The sequence below is a fragment of the Scylla paramamosain genome, chromosome 25, assembly GCF_035594125.1.
Source record: "Scylla paramamosain isolate STU-SP2022 chromosome 25, ASM3559412v1, whole genome shotgun sequence".
In the NCBI taxonomy this organism is placed as follows: Eukaryota; Metazoa; Arthropoda; class Malacostraca; order Decapoda; family Portunidae; genus Scylla; species Scylla paramamosain.
The window spans coordinates 19,773,832-19,790,892 of NC_087175.1; the positions used below are offsets into that span (position 1 = coordinate 19,773,832).

Here is a 17,061-nt window from a genome sequence, read left to right on the forward strand (position 1 = left end):
CAAATAGTCTGTCATATATTCATGAGCTTTATCTGCTAGACTCTGGCAGATAAATGTTGAAAATCGCTGTGCCAGGGATACAGCACATCTCTTCATTAATAAGTAAATGGTAAAGATTTGTCTTGTTTAATGGCCATAGTAAGTAAATATTTCAGTCCTAGAGCCATGAGTTGCTGTTGGTGCTTTCTCTCACGTTTGGATTTCTGAATTTTCGACACAAGAAATCTGATATTTGTGTTTAGATGAAGCCCCAGTCTTTTGCCTAAACATTTAGCCTTTACAACTCAACCTATTCTCCACGAAATACGGTACTTAATATCAAAACTATCTTTCTTCGTCCCCATTGCCACCTGGAAACTTGACAGCTAAACAGTAATTCACGCTAATCTGAACACATTCCGCGAGTCTTGACAAACAAGTAGTTCTCAACTCTACCTCTCACTCTTGTACATAAAACTACCTTTCTTAATCCCTGCTAGCACCGGGCCACTAGACAATAAGACACTAATTCACGTTAATCTCAAGAGCTTTCCGTGAGTCGTGACAAGCAGGAAGTTCAAGGTCTTGCTGAGGAGGTTAATCAGACTGGACAGGTGGAATATTTGTCACACTGCATGATATCACTGCATGCACGAGTCATCCTTCACGCAGCAGTGCCATCAGTAGCACCGTGTCCTTCACTTAACTCGACAATAAGACAATTACTGGCACGCGAGGAGTCTCAGTCACCGTGCGAAGTCTGTTCACATGTCGCAGTATATTTTCAGTATCTTCAGCTTGTCTTTTCTCAAGTCTTAAGCCCGTTCCCTCGATTTGGACTCTACTGATCTGCTGACGTGTTACATTTTTTTTTTTTTTTACGTGTTCCTTTATTGTTTTCTTTATTTTTAGCGTATTCTCTTAGTTTCAAATACTCTGATTTGTTCACATGTCTATTTTTTTTTTTTTTTTCGCTATCTTCCGGTGTTCTCTCAATCTCATTTCCTCTGATGTGCTCACTTCCTCCTGACAATACTTGACAGCTGACCCAAGAAAGCTACACCATTTAAGATTAGAGAAAGAGATTCAACATAATGGAAATGAGCAGTTCACATAACACTATCCTTTTTTCACCTCTCTTAGCGTGTTTCTTCAATTTTAAGTCTTCTCATCTGTTCACGACTTTCTTTCAGTACTTGGCAGCTGATCAAGGAACGCAAGGCTGTTTAAGGCTGAAGGGAGAGACAACATGTGATGGAAATGAGTGGCAAGTTATTCCAAACCTTTTTTTTTTTTTTTTGTATTCTTAGCATATTCCTTCGATTTTAACTCCTTTGATCCACTTGCTGTCTTCTTTCAACACCCAGCTACTGACCCAAGGGAGCCAAACAAAATACAATCGAAATTAGTTTGTTTACGTGTCACAGTCTTTTTTTTACTGTTCTTAGCGTGTTCTCTCAAATTAAGCCAGTTGATCAAAGAAATTATAGAAGCAAAGTCTGAGGGAGGAGACGAAGTATATTGGAAATGAGAGTGGTTGAATTCTTGACTTCTGACCGTCACTGTACGAGGCTTCAGGTGTCCCATGGAAACCTACTTGACTTTCCCAATACCGTACCAGTCTTGTTTGATTGGTGATGTAACGGTGGCCAATAATAGCGTGCATGGTACACTTACTAGATGTACACTTGGTTTCGTAGGTAGCAGCTTGACTGTATGCATGTCTGTAGGTAATTAGCTTCTACGTAAAAAAATAGTTATACATGTAATTACTGTGCAATTCACGTTATTAGTGGATGCCGTTACAGTATCATCACATAATTATATGAAGTGGATAATATGTCGAGATTAGTTGGTTAAAAGTCATATTTAAACTCTCATAGAATGCAATTATACCTTTATGATACATCTGATTACTTTACAATGAACGTTATTATTGGATACCGTTACGTTGTCATAAGAGGGCATGTTTTCAATGCAATATATCATAATCAAATTGGTTAAAGATCTCTAGTTACTCATTCAGTACAATTATATATTCATTTACTCTTCCCTGATTGATGATATGTGAATTATGAAAGTTTTTGTTTTTAATTCGTCGTAATATTGAATAGGTTACGTTCGCGTTATAAGAATAGTGGTTGGAGTAATATGCTTTAACTTACTGATAGGAGTGTGCTTTGTCATAGGCACCTCCATGATGAGAAAAATGTCGACGAACTTACATCTAGTCCTGTGAATTTGACGTGAATCTTATGTTAAAACCTCAACTTCAGCGTCTCTTTAACTCTTTTACTGCTATAGATATCTACTTAATTTCTCAGCGTTATAAAGACTGGAAGCAGAGACGAGAGAGAGAGATCGGGGGGTTACTTGTATTTTTTCTTTTTTGACAACAGAAATATTTAAGCGAGTTTAGTGCAAAAAATTAGTGCGTAAAAACTTGTTGTTGATTGCAGGAGGAATTGTCAAGCAGTGAAAGGCATAAAACACACGGCGTACAGTAAACAAAATGCATAGTTTAGTGACTCTATCGAGACAGGTTTCCTGGGGCAGGTGTGTGTGTGTGTGTGTGTGTGTGTGTGTGTGTGTGTGTGTGTGTGTGTGTGTGTGTGTGTGTGTGTGGATTTATCGTTTTGTTGTTGACTAAATGTTCTTTCCGATTTCTACTACTACTACTACTACTACTACTACTACTAACTAATAATAATAATAATAATACCACCACCACCACCACCACCACCACCATTTTCACTATCAGTACAACTATTACCATCACTACCACCAATCCTTCTACTGTTGCTACTATCATTACAACCACCACCACCATCACCACCACTACCACCACCACCATCACCATCACCGTTATCCACCATGACTCAGGACTTATTATCAAGCAGTCTGCTTTTAGAGTTAATGTGGAAAGTGACTCATGGAATATTAAAAGCCTCCAGTTGAATGTAAATAAATATGATGTGCATTAGTTTACAGTTCATAATTATTGTTAACGGCCTGGAGTACAGTTTGGTTAGTATGTATTTTACAGTGCTTTGCTTCACAATTTTTATGCTTTTTTTAACTGGGTCTGTTAATTTGACTCGTTTTACCGTATTTACTATTCCGTGTAACTAATGGACAATTGTTTGAAGTTATATATGATGATATAGAGTTGTGGTTAACGAACAGTCTGCTGTAATCTGAATTTAGTAATATTTAATTTCATCTAATGTTGGAATGAGTACTTTATTCATAACTACTTTTTGCAATAGCTTCTTCAGACGAATATGTTTGAAGGTACGCATGATCACATAGAGTTGTGGTTAACAAACAATCTGGTGTAATCTGAATATAGTCTTATTTAATTTCATGTAGGAATGAGTACTTTATTCATGTCTAGTTTTACTGTGGCCTTCTTTAGAGGAATATGAAGCTCTGCACGATGACAGGGAGTTGTGGTTAATGAACAGTCTGTTGCAATCTGAATACAAAGTAATTTTATCTAATATAATATAATGTGGGAATGACTACTACTTTTCTCCTGACTACTTTCGCAGGAGTTTCTTCAGACGAGTATGTCTGAAGTTATGTATGATGGAAGTTGTGGTTAGCGAACAGTAAAATCTGACGCTAATCTAATGCTATTTAATCTAATCTAATATATAGAGAGAGAGAAGGGAAGAAAAATATTTTATTCCTGACTTGTTTCTAAGTAGGTTCTTTACACGAATATGTTTGAAATTACGCATGATGGTATAAATTTGTGGTTAATGAACGATGTAATCTAATCTGAATCTAATCTTATCTAATCCAAATGAGCCCTTATAGTGTAACATGCAATAATTCACAGCACTAGAAGTAATGTAAGAAATCTTTATAAGCATTAACAAGGAAAAAAAATCATTAAAAGAATTGATTTTGAAATTTCTAGCCAGTACGTATGTTTTGAAGTGGCTGTGGAACAAGAAAAGATAACTCAGAGTGGTTAGCAATGAAGGAATGATGTGTCAAATAGCAAGTGGTGAAAGGAAGACAAGTACCTAATCCCTGACTAGTTTCGCAGGAGCTTCTTTAGAGGACTATATTTCGCAGTAGAAGCTTCGTCGAAACTAGTCATTAATAAAGTACTCATTCCTTAGCTCTTGTTCCCTTCACCACCTCCCTCCTGCTGGTTACAAAGTCCTCACACTAACCGACTGTGTATGCGAAGGTGTGAGTGATGAATGGTTATGTTGTGTTAGGTTCAGTTAGGTTAGGTCAAGTCAGATGTGAACACTCATCTTTTACCTATGGGTGAATATTGAGATTAGGTTAGGCCATGTCAGGTCACAAAACACATCTACCTGCTCCAGATGTGTGGTTAGGTTAGGTCATAGTATATTAGGTTATGTCACGTTAGATTTCTTCGTCAGGTAAGTTGCACAGTGTAGGTGGAGAGGTATAGGTGAATATTTAGGATAGGTTAGGTTAAGTCAGGACACAAAATACAGCTACCTCCTATAGATGCAAGGTTAGGTTACGATATATTAGGTCATGTGAAGTTACGTCAGGTAAGGGTTAGACCCACTACCTGCAGGTGAATATTTAGGTTGAGTAAGGCTAGTAAGGTCATAAAAGCACACCACCCCCTGCAGATGTATGGTTAGCTTGGTTAAGATGGGTTATGTTACGTTATGTCAGGTTAGTTCAGGTGAGGTTCAGACACATACCCACGACCTGCAGGTGGATGGTGCGGATGAGCGGCGGGTGAGTGGACACCTGGCACTGGTAGCTGCCCTCGTCACGCCGCTGCACGAAGCGGATCCTCAGCCGCCAGTCGTTGGGCTGCTCGAAGTTGAGGGCGAATCTGGCGAAAGGGAGAGGAGGGCTGGCTGACTGATTGGGTGAATGATACGGGGAAAGGAAAAGAGGGCAGGAAGGAAGTGAAGGGAGAAACCAGCAAGGAGGGAACACTTGTTTGATTGGCTGATTGATTTGGAAGAGTCAAGGAGGAGAGAAAAATAGGGGAGAAAGAGAGTAGAGTTAAAATTTGACAAGAAGAGAAAAGTTGATTGATTGATTGATTTAGAAGTATCAAAGATGAGGGAAGGAAAAACGGGAAACTAGAGAAAGTGGAAAGGAAGGAAGAGTTGACTGATTGATTAAATGATTGCTGGATTGATTTAGAAGGAATATGAATGAAAGACTGATTAATTGATTGACTGATTCAATAAAAAGAACAAAAAATGGAGGAGGGAAGGAGGGACTGGTTGACTGATATCCCACAACAGTAAAGTTATATGGTGCAACTGAGGAAAGAGGGAAGGAAGAATTGGAGAAGAAAAGAAAGACGGGGAAAGATAGATAAAACACGAGACTGTGAGGGTGTTGGAGAGGAGACAAAAGACAAAGAATAGAGGCAAGGAAAGAGAGATGGAGGGAATGTGAGATAAGTGAAGGAGATAGAGAGACAGAGAGAAAGAGAATATGAGAATTGAAGAAGAGTGAGAAGGAGAGAGCGAAAGGGAAACAAGAGTGAAATATGGAAGGATTGAAAACGTGTCGGTCTAAGGCAGGGAAAGAGGAGGAAAGAGAAAAGCGATCTGAAAAAAAAAAAGCAAGAGAGGAAAGGAAGGAAGGAAAGAAGACGGTGGGTGCTTGGCAAGGATCAGGAGTGAAAGATGAAAGGCGGTAAAAAGGAAAGAAAACCAAGACGGAGAAGGAGTAAGAAGGATGAGGGAGGCAAGATGGGAGGGAGAGATGGAGGGAGGAGGTGGTGAGAAGGAAAGAGTGTGTGGGAGGGAATCAGAGATGCCATAAGAAGGAGATAAAGAAGGAAAGGAGGAGAGAGTGAGAAAAGAGTGAAGTAAGGTGTGTGTGTGTGTGTGTGTGTGTGTGTGTGTGTGTGTGTGTGTGTGTGTGTGTGTGTGTGTGTGTGTGTGTGTGTGTGTGTGTGGGAGAAGAGAGAGAATAAGAAAATGGAAATAGAAGCAAAAATGTGGGAGTATGCAAGAAGGAAATCAGAATAAGAAATGTAGAAATAGAAGGAAAAGAGTGACTGTGAAAGGGAGTGTGGATGTTTGAGAGAGGGAGCATGAAAGAAACAAACAATATCACAATAATCATCAATATCACCTACGTTATCGCATTACCTCAATCAATATCATTATTTTCATTGCTGTAACTGTTTTTTTGTTTATCATTGTCGTTCCATTCGTCAACACACACACACACACACACACACACACACACACACACACACACACACACACACACACACACACACACACACACCATTATTACTACCACTATCACTTTTAGCGTTATATAACCTGAAAAAAAGAAAAGTAGGAAATAAATCCATGTTTAGTCATTTAAAATAATACATTGAGAGGAAAAGAAAACTAGGGAAGCCCCTGTTTCTCTCTCTCTCTCTCTCTCTCTCTCTCTCTCTCTCTCTCTCTCTCTCTCTCTCTCTCTCTCTCTCTCTCTCTCTCTCTCTCTCTCTCTCTCTCTCTCTCTGTTTATCTCTTTCTATTTATTCATAACTTGCTTGTATAATGAGAGAGAAAGTATGTTCTGCTTATGTTTCTTTTTAAAATTAGAAAAAAACTGCTTTGAAAATATTTATAAAATTTGCTTTGCCAACACCTGTTAGCCAAACCGGAATAGATACACAGCGGTAATTATTCATATAACTAATGTGTTTTTTATGCCAAGTAATAATTTATAGAAATTTCATGTGTAGAACAGAAATCATTGAAATGGCAACTGTGCTATTTTTAGTTGCTAATAATCCAAAAATCTAAAACAAATGGAATGCTGAGTGTAAAGCATTTATAAAAGAGGATTTTCATAATGAATGAAAAAAAAAAAGCTGTAAAAAAAAGACACTAACAGATCACATGCAATGAAAAAAGTAAATATAAAAATTGAACAGGTACAGCGTAAAGAATAACTGTTGTTACAAACAAGAGAAAAATTGTGCAAAACACGCAAAGAACAGACCAGAAACGAGAGAAATCAGCAAAATGGAAAAGGAAAGAAATAAAGAAAAGGATAAAAAACTTTCACTACAAATAGATCGAGCACTGCGTAAAAGACACCCAAAAGGGAAAATAGAAAATAGATAAAGAATTCAGAAAACAAGAATTACATACAAATAGACGAAACATAGATGCAAAAGACACGAGCAGATGACACGGTGAAAAGACAAATACCAAAAGAAAACCTAAATTACAAATATACGAGACATTGATGTAAAGGGCAGGAAACACAATCAACAACCAGAAAGCAAAATAGAAAAAAAAAGACAAAGAAAGAAGAAAACAAAGATTACAAATAGACGAAACGAAGAGGTACAAAAGCAAGGACAATAGAACACACCTAATAAAAAAATATAAAAAAATCAGAATAGAAAAACAATGAATAGATAGACGAACTGAAGGCCACACACAATGAGAAAATCTAAACAAAATAAAAAAAAGTAAAGAATTAAGAAAAACACTGAAAATTATCAATACCAATAGGCGAAAGATTGATATAAAAGACACCAGAAAGAATACCCAGAGAGGGAAAATATAAATAGTGAAAAAATTAAGAAAACAACGATTACAAATGGACCGAAACTTTGATTTAAACGCACGAACAACAAGTAGACTGCACATTAAAAAAAAAAAAAAAACTCAAAATAGGAAAAAAAAAATAAGTTCAGAAAATTACCATCACCAATAATAAACTAATAAACGAAACACTGACGTAAAAAGAAGCAATGAAAAGAAAAAAAAAAATACAATAGAAAAGAGATGATAAAGCATTAAGAAAAACTATGATTACAGAAACAGACGAAGCAGTTGAGGCTGAAGACACGAAACACACTCGTCACTCAGACAACAAAGAGACACAACCAAAGACCGCGAGGTAAAGAAGCAAGCCACGCCAGACGCAGCTTCCTCGCTCGTGTGTTGGCGATGACAAGCGTCCCAAACTTTGGCTCCAGAGTTTGTGTCTCGTTTGTGTGTTGTGTGTGTGTGTGTGTGTGTGTGTGTGTGTGTGTGTGTGTGTGTGTGTGTGTGTGTGTGTGTGTCTCTTGTTGGCCACGCAGACACATACACAAACTCTCTCTCTCTCTCTCTGTCTCTCTCTCTCTCTCTCTCTCTCTCTCTCCTCTCTCTCTCTCTTCTCTCTCTCTCTCTCTCTCTCTCCTCTCTCTCCTCTCTCTCTCTCTCTCAGGAAATGCCTCAAGAACTGGTTTTCAAGTTTCTTATTAATTCTCTTGTCTATTTGCATTATATGAAACCTGAATGAAGTTTAGTTTCTCTCTCTCTCTCTCTCTCTCTCTCTCTCTCTCTCTCTCTCTCTCTCTCTCTCTCTCTCTCTCTCTCTCTCTCTCTCTCTCTCTCTCTCTCGTAACAGTAGTGTACGTCGTCACAAACAGTTTGATAAGGGCCTAGAAGTCAGACTGATGCTCATTCTTCCTTTGTGTTCCTTTCTGTAGCTTAATAGGAATGTCTCAAAAGGTACCTCTGAGGCTTACGTGGTGCCTTGAGCCTTTGACTCTCACGTACGGCTGGTTCTTGGTGTACAGTAAAGGCGTTGTGGAGAAGCAGCATCAAGACACATGGGGAATTTAACTGTCTGACTTTTACGGCCTTTTTTTTCTGTACCTTTTATTTATTCATCTTTCTGGAAGATGGTGAAGCCTTGTTAATGAGCTTTTCGTTACTTTTGTACTCTTAGTTAATCTCCTTTACATTTGGAAATATATAAACGAGAGAAATAAAAAGTTTGGTGTGTAGTAATGAAAGGCTACACTCACAGCAAAAAAAAGGTGCGGTCCAGTGTTTGCTTAAGTTATTTCTAGAACTTGGAGTTTAATTTTTCATTCGTAACATGGTGTAGCACTACGGAAGTAAATATCATTAGCATGCAAAGTGTTTATGGCGTGGTCTATATGCCTCTTATTTAAGTTTATAGGCACGAAGGACTTTATATTCACGGCAAAAGGTGTCATCCTTACTAAAGCTAATTCCAGTGTTTATAGTTTCATTTAAGATTCGCAACATTGTCAAGCGCAACTGAAATAGGAGTCATTAGCAGTCAAAAGGTTTAGTATCTCTTAGGTCGCGTGTGTTGGTAAGTGTGTTTAAAAGGGTGTTTTATTTTATTTTTTATTCCTAAAACTGCTTAGAATAATTAAATAAGTGTCATTAATAGTCAAAGGTTAACTGCTTGGCCTGTATGCCTCTCAGGGAACGTGTGCTGGTAAGTGTGTTTAAAGAGGTACTGTTGACTCTCCTTGTAGCTTTTATCTGCTTAGTGACATGTTACTGGTTTGATTGACACTTGTTAGTATTTTGGTGCCTTACCATAAATACCTCTTGAAAATCCCTGTTGAAAATGCCCGCTCTAAATGCGTTTTTGGAAATGGGTGTAAAAAATGTCTGTTGGAAATTCTAGAAAAAAAAAAAACTTTGAAATGCCCATTGAAAATGTTTGCTGGGAAATAACTCGTTGAAAAATACCTTTGAAAATATTTGTTGGTAACGCTTGTTGGAAAGCTGGAAAGTTGGAAAGTGATTTTTTTCATATATTTTTCAGTGTTGCGGGAAATCTGGTAACATTATAATACTGGAACCGCTATAATCAGACGAACTCCTGATCTCTCAACGCTTTTCGTGCTGGTTTTTATGTCAGGGAGTGTTGTGTTTCCTTACCCAGAAACACAATAAATCATTTCACTACGACAGTTAGTCATTTCATTGCTTGGGTAATCCTTTGTAAAAATTCGCATTCTCTCTCTCTCTCTCTCTCTCTCTCTCTCTCTCTCTCTCTCTCTCTCTCTCTCTCTCTCTCTCTCTCTCTCTCTCTCTCTCTCTCTCTCTCAAAAAAAAAAAAAAAAAGTTAAAAATAGTTTACACACAGAAAAGAGAAAATAAACTAAACTTATCTTTTTCTACACTACAAAATACAAACAGGAACATTAAATCATTTCACTACGGAGAGTCAACATTTTCATTGCAGTATATGCTCCTTGTTAGCATTCACAGCACTATATATAAAAAAAAAGTAAATAAATAACAATAATAACTTTTTGCACATACAGAAAAAAAAAAAAAAGGGAATAGAACAGGTTAACTTTGTCTTTTCTGTGCCGCACAAATAGTCAAGTGACTGTCGTACAACAATAGTCTAAAAAAAAATTGCTGGTTAAAAAAAGAGAAAGAAATTGTCCACCAGTGAAAAAGTTAACGTACGAACATAAGAAAATAAGGAAAGCTATATGAAGCCGGAATATTCTATCATCCTCATCCATAAATCTTTCTAATCTTGTTTTAAAGCTCAGTGATGACTTAGCACTAACAACTGGATTACTGAGTTCATTACATTCATCCACCATTATACTTGAGAACCAATTCCTTCCTCTCTCTCTCTCTCTCTCTCTCTCTCTCTCTCTCTCTCTCTCTCTCTCTCTCTCTCTCTCTCTCTCTCTCTCTCTCTCTCTCTCTCTTTACCTATCTTCATCGAAGGTTTAGAAGGATGTTTTCTGAGAGAAGGAAAATTAATCCTCTGTCTCGTTTTCTTTCACACGTTTTCTACATATTCCTGGTAGAGACCCAAAGGAGTCCCACGAAGCACATATGAATAAGTCAATATAATAATTCTTACAGTTAATATTGTAGCGTGCGTTAAAGAGTCCATTGTGTCTCGATCTGGTGGAGTCATTCCCTGGAGAACACTGACGTATCGAAAATTATGGCACTTATTCATAGACTCGCATGGGTTATTGTTTTTTGCTCATTATGAGGGGAAGGAGAGATTTATATGTTAATTCTTACAATACAAGTTTGTTAAGGGTGCATTGTTAAGTTTATTGTCTCTGAGGATCTGCTAGAACTTAAACTTCTTATTAAACCATTCACTCCCTAATAAAAAAAAATCCTTGTCTAAATTTCTAAAAGATTGTAGCACTTTTTCGAAAAATCGTAGTGGTGATTGTTTCTTGTTGAATGATTGGGAGGGAAAACGAATGACCTGATTATCTGATCTTGTATGTGTGTATGTATGTATGTATGTATGTATGTATGTATGTATGTATGTGTGTAAATTTATTTTATATATCTATTGAAAAAAAAATGAACTTTAACTTCCTTAGAAATCCAAAGAGCATACATGAAGAGATTTATACACAAATTCTGAGGGTAAACTTTTGTTTAAGGTACAATGAAAATTTTATTGTATCTGCTCATATGCTGCAGTCTAAGGCTCTTATTAAACAAGTCATTCGCTAACGTGTGAAAGATTGTAGCATTAATTTAGGAACTTTTAGCGTTGGTTCTTTAATGCAAAATTATTGAAAGGAAATAATAGTTTATAGATAATCTGATCTTATGTATGTATGGAATTATAAACCTATTTTTCTCCTTCCAGTTTTTACCCTTTACACAAACTCAAAGAGCATACAGGAATAAGTTCATTTAATATTTCCTACAGGTAATGTTAAAATGTGCGGTGAAAAGTCCCTTCGTATCCTTGGCTTTGGCGCAGTTTATGTGTACCAGTGCACATAAAGTATTCACGTATTCTTTTCCTCAGCAAAGAAAAACATCAGCTTTAATGTCAGTGCTGGGGGACAGACAGACACACGTCAGACCCTTGTCAATACGCTCGACAGCCTTTCGTTAATTCACACGTTACATACAACCTTTGATGCACGCAGCGGGAGGGAAACAGTTGCCCTGCTGATAATGTGATTGAGTTGCCCTGCCCTGCTGATAGTGTTATTGATTTGCCTTGCCCTGCTGATAATATGAGTGAATTACCTTGCCGTGGCGAAATATAACTGCTACCTTGCTTTACTATGGAACAGTATGAGTGAGGTACCTGATATTACTGAGTTATGGGAAAATTGAGACTGATATAATAATTTTCAAAGAGTATAAAGCTTCAGTTGCACGCGAACCTAACTTGGAATTGCTACACGAAGGATATGCCAAGAGTGAAACTTTTATTCTTTATGATTGGACGTTACTTAATCTAATTAGTTCTGAATTAAAGATTAGAATGTATTAGATTGCGAGGGAACATGAAAAGTGACCTTGATGCATTTGCAACTCAAAATTTAATGGACAAATAAGTGAATTAATAGATTAAATGAATAAGTAAAACAAGGCAAGAAGAAATTAATAAATGAACTTGTTTGCTGAGCCTGCGATGCCGAAGAAGATGAAAGATATCTAATGTAATGGACACACACACACACACACACACACACACACACACGTAGAACATACATGGCAACGTGTGTATGCATGTATGTATGGGTGACTGGGTACGCGTGTGTGTGTGTGCGTGAGTGTGTGTGTGTGTGTGTGTGTATGTGTGTGTGTGTGTGTGTGTGTGTGTGAGTGTGTGTGAAGTTATCTCATCCTGTGCAGGTTTTATTCCCTCGCCGTTGACTCGCCTCGCATTAAACTCCCCGACAGAATTATAACACAGGCTCGCAAATCCTCCGGCCATGAAGATAAAAAGGCGAGGTTTTCTGCCCTGATTACATACACTGCTGGGGGGTGGGGAGAGCCTGCCAACATCCCCCCCCCCAACACCACTAACGTCACCCACGTATATAACTTACCAATGAAAATACATGTTTTATTCTTTTCCTTTTTCTTGTATTAGAAAAAAGTATCATACGACATGTTTGAATTTACGTGAACATCTTATACATTCATACTTATACGTGAAACTCTGTGGCGGCTGTAACTTGCCAAGGAAAATAATTACATGTCTTGTTTTTTTTTTGTTTTTTTTGTTTTTTTTTTTCCTTTTTTCTTATCTTGTATTAAAAAAAAAAAGTGACATGCTTGAATTTACATGAAAGTTCGCTGAATGGTCTTACTGGTTCATAAATTCATTCATCTGGTCATTTATTTATTCATTTGTTCATTCATTTATGACATACAAGGAAGATTTGACAAGTGGGAAATGTGAAAATAGTAGGTAGCAAAACGGGGTAAAAAATTATATAAAAATGTCAGTTCATTTTTTTGTACAGCAACTTAATGTTTTACTTTTCTTTTTAGAGTAGTGGCTCTTAAGAGGGATTCTCTCTCTCTCTCTCTCTCTCTCTCTCTCTCTCTCTCTCTCTCTCTCTCTCTCTCTCTCTCTCTCTCTCTCTCTCTCTCTCTCTCTCTCTCTCTCTCTCTCTTTGTATGCAGGCTGTGATCTTTCTCCTTTATACGTTAAAATAGAACAAGAGAGAGAGAGAGAGAGAGAGAGAGAGAGAGAGAGAGAGAGAGAGAGAGAGAGAGAGAGATGGGCGTAAAACATGAATTTTCGCTAACAATTTCATTCTTTTTCGACACAATCCTATCTCATAATTTCGGTCATATTCAATACATTTCTTATCTATTTATTCTCTATTTATTATGCGATGTCTTTTTATTTTTTTATTTCATTTTATCTATTATTGTTTACTGTATTTATTTTGTTTATTTATTCGTGAACTTTTCCTCGTTCATTTCATCTCTTCTTATCATCTTATTATCACCTTCATTTATCAACTATCTACTTCTATTCATTCTGTTTATTATCTTTTCATTAACCATTAATTGCGTATTATCTTTATTATTATCTATTTTCATTATTAACCTAACGTTTTTATCATCTAATATCTCTCTTCCTTCTGTGTCACCTCAACTATTTATCTTCGTCTATTAAAAAAATCGTGATCTTTGTTCATTATACTGTATATTCACATGGATTTCTATTTATAACATTTCTTCCTATTGTCCAGTGACCAAAACACAAGTCCAGCATTCCATGAAAAAAGAAAAAAAAAAAGCTAGAAGGAAAACAAACATGAACACTAATCCTTCTTTATTACTGTTGCTGGTGTTGGTGTCTCTTTTGTTGGTCATCTCAATCAACAATTCTCTCCACCTTTTTTTTTTCTCAGTGTCACGCATCCTGGCTCGGTAAGTTTGCCGCCTGAAGACACGCGAACTTGGGAACATTGATCTGTATTCCTAAAAGTTTGGGTTGTTTATCTCGATTACTTTTGCAGGTCCGAATGGAAACCAACTTGACCTAGACTACTTTGAACTGGCTCTGTTGGATGTTGAGATTTCCAGAGGCGTTTTGGTGATGTTATTCATAGTTGGTCGTGAATTTTACACCATCAGTAAAGAAAACGTGCACGAGAACAGACTCTTGTGGAAGTTATGGAGGATTTCAAAGGTGTTTTCGTCATTTGAGGGGTAATTTGCCATGTTTTATGAATCATCAACTGGAAAAAAACATACATGGAAACTTGAGTAATCATCTCCATACGCTTTGAAAACAGTCTGATCGAAAATTTTAAAGCCCTGTATTTTTAAACGTTTCGAAGCTTGACCTCGACTATTTTAAACAGACTTTAGTGGGAGTTGAGATTTTTAAATGTGCTTTCATGATTCTAGTAATAGCTTGTCATGGATTCTGCATCAGCAACTTGTCTGACTGAATGAAAATTTAAACCCCCTGTAATCTTAAGCGTTCCAAAGCTTGATCTTGACTACTACTAACAGTTTTATGTGGGAGTTGAGGTCTCCAAATTTGCTTTCATGAACCCAGTGATAGTTTGTCATGCATTCTGCCTCAACAACTTCTCTGCCTACTTTTGACTTAGAGTGACTGCATCGGCTGACCACAAATAACCATAACACTTCTGCATAAGATCTCCGGTCAATGCAACTTTTCTGTAGTGATTAAATAAAAAAAAGTGACATACACGACATACATATTGACAGACAGACAGACAGACAGACAGGCAGGCAGAGAGGAAACGAACATAGTGAGGAAGGAAAATTGGACTTAGAAAAGGAAACAGGAGAGGAAATTGAAGATCAGAGCGAAGAAAAAAAGAAAACAGAGGACAAAAGCTTGGAGTGAGAGAGAGAGAGAGAGAGAGAGAGAGAGAGAGAGAGAGAGAGAGAGAGAGAGAGAGAGAGAGAGAGACAACGCACCACAAACAGATAAACAATTGAATATCATGATTCTTTTTTCATTTTTTTTCTATTCGTCGACAAACCGCTTTCTTTTCACGCTCGGAAAGAAAGTGTTAGTCACCAACGACGCTAAGAGAGAGAGAGAGAGAGAGAGAGAGAGAGAGAGAGAGAGAGAGAGAGAGAGAGAGAGAGAGAGAGAGAGAGAGAGAGAATTTTGGTACTGAATAAACATTTTTTTATTCTTTTTTATTTTTTACTATCTTAGAACTTCGCGTGTGTGTGTGTGTGTGTGTGTGTGTGTGTAGAGTGGTAATAATAATAACAGTGAAAATAATCATAAATAAAGAAAGGTGTCTAGGGATTTACCAAGTTGATTATATGAATAGGAGGAGGAGGTGGAGGAGGAGGAGGAGAGGGAGGCCGAGGAGGACGAGGAGAAAGAGAAGGAGGAAGAGGAGGAACATAAGCAGGTGGAGAAAAAGATGGAGAAGAAGAGGAAGAAAGGGAAGGAGGAGGAGGAGGAGGAGGAGGAGGAGGAGGAGGAGGAAAGAGAAAAAGATGAAGAAGAAAAAAAAAAGAATATGGAAGACGGGCAAAAGCAACAACAACAACAACAACAACATCACCACCAACAGCAACACCACCACCACCACCACCAACAACAACAACATGGACAACAAGAGAGGAACACGAACAAAGAGAGGAGAAGGAAGAGGAAGAAGTAAAGGAGAAGGGGAGGAAGAATAGAGTACATAAGATTCGAGATAAGAGAAAATTAAGAGACAGATATGAATGAGAAAAGAAAGAGAAGAAACAGAAAAAAGAAAATAGCGTGGAAAAGAAAAGAGAGAAAGAAAAAGAGTAGGAGGAGAATGAGGAAGAGAAAGAGGAAGAAACAAGATACATTCAAGTTAACGAGAAATAGGAGACAGAAAGGAACGAAAAGGAAGAAAGAAGAGGAAGAGGGATAAGTGGAGGATGACAAGAGGAGAAGGTAGAGAAGGAAAATAAGGTAATAAAAAAGCAAGAAGGGAAGGAGGAGGAAGAGGAGGAAGAAGAGGAGAAGGAGGAGGAAGAGGAGGAGGAGGAGGAAGAGGAGGAGGAGGAGGAGGAGGAGGCGCTGGATAAGAAGGGAAGGAGATGGAATTTTTGAGGGAACTGAGAAAGAGGGATTTGGAGAGGCTGAAATAGATGAGGGGAAGGAGTAGTAGTAGTAGTAGTAGTAGTGGTAGTAGTAGTAGTAGTAGCTGTTGTTGTTGTTGTTGTTATTGTTGTTATTGTAGGAGAAATAGTAATTCTAGGATAATAAACAGAATGAGTAGTAGTAGCAGTAGTAGTAGTAGTAGCAGCAGTAGTAATAATAATAAACTGGCATATTTTGACTATTTTTCGCTTTCAGTACTCTTCACCAAACCTCCTTTACATCTGAAGGAAGAAAGGAGGAAGAAGAAAAAAATGAAAAAGAAAAGAAAGCCAAAATGATCTATAGAACAAATAATCTAACAAAGAAAATAAAGAAAAACAAACAATCCCCAAGAAGTTAAAGGAAGAAAGAAATGATAATAGAGAAATTAAGAAATGAAAGAAAAGAAAAAAAGAAAACCCCAAGAATAACAAGTAGAACAAGTAAAACATTCAGCAGAACAAGAAGCAGCAGGGTGAGGAGGAAGAAAAGAAAAGAAAAAGCAAAGAAAAAAAAAACTAAACAAGCACAACAAGTAAGACACTCACAGCAGGAGAAGAACAAGCAGTGTGCATCAGAAAGGTGTATGTTCCCGCTGTCCGAGCCTCAGCTACCCTAACCCAACCTAATCTAATCGGTGAGGCAGGCTGGCCGGGAGTAGCGAACATGAACCACCCTGCACTTGTATTCAGAAACACTTTGCACTCTCTCCATGACTATTTTTAAAGGCCACAGACATGATTAACTGGATTCTCACGAGTGTTTTTCATGTTAATAATGAAGGAATCTTGTTAATCTGCCACTTGAACCGTAAAAATGCACTGAAAAATCTGTGTCACTTCAAGTAGAGTATTTTGAAACTGGTAAAGGTGAGAGCGCAAAGCGTTTCTCAATACGTGCCCTGCTCTGGTGGGACACACTGCAGCATTTTTACCA

At 37.5% G+C, this 17,061-nt stretch overlaps 1 protein-coding gene across 1 annotated transcript in view; it reads right to left on the reverse strand.

Annotated features, from left to right (window-relative positions):
- LOC135113389 (zwei Ig domain protein zig-8-like) overlaps positions 1–17,061 on the reverse strand; it is a gene marked incomplete at its 5' end in the record, with an annotated part of 94,132 nt that overhangs the window by 48,288 nt on the left and 28,783 nt on the right. Inside the window, one exon of the mRNA XM_064028645.1 lies at positions 4,686–4,822. Within this exon, the coding sequence (XP_063884715.1) occupies positions 4,686–4,822 (137 nt within the window). The remainder of the gene's footprint in view (positions 1–4,685; positions 4,823–17,061) is intronic.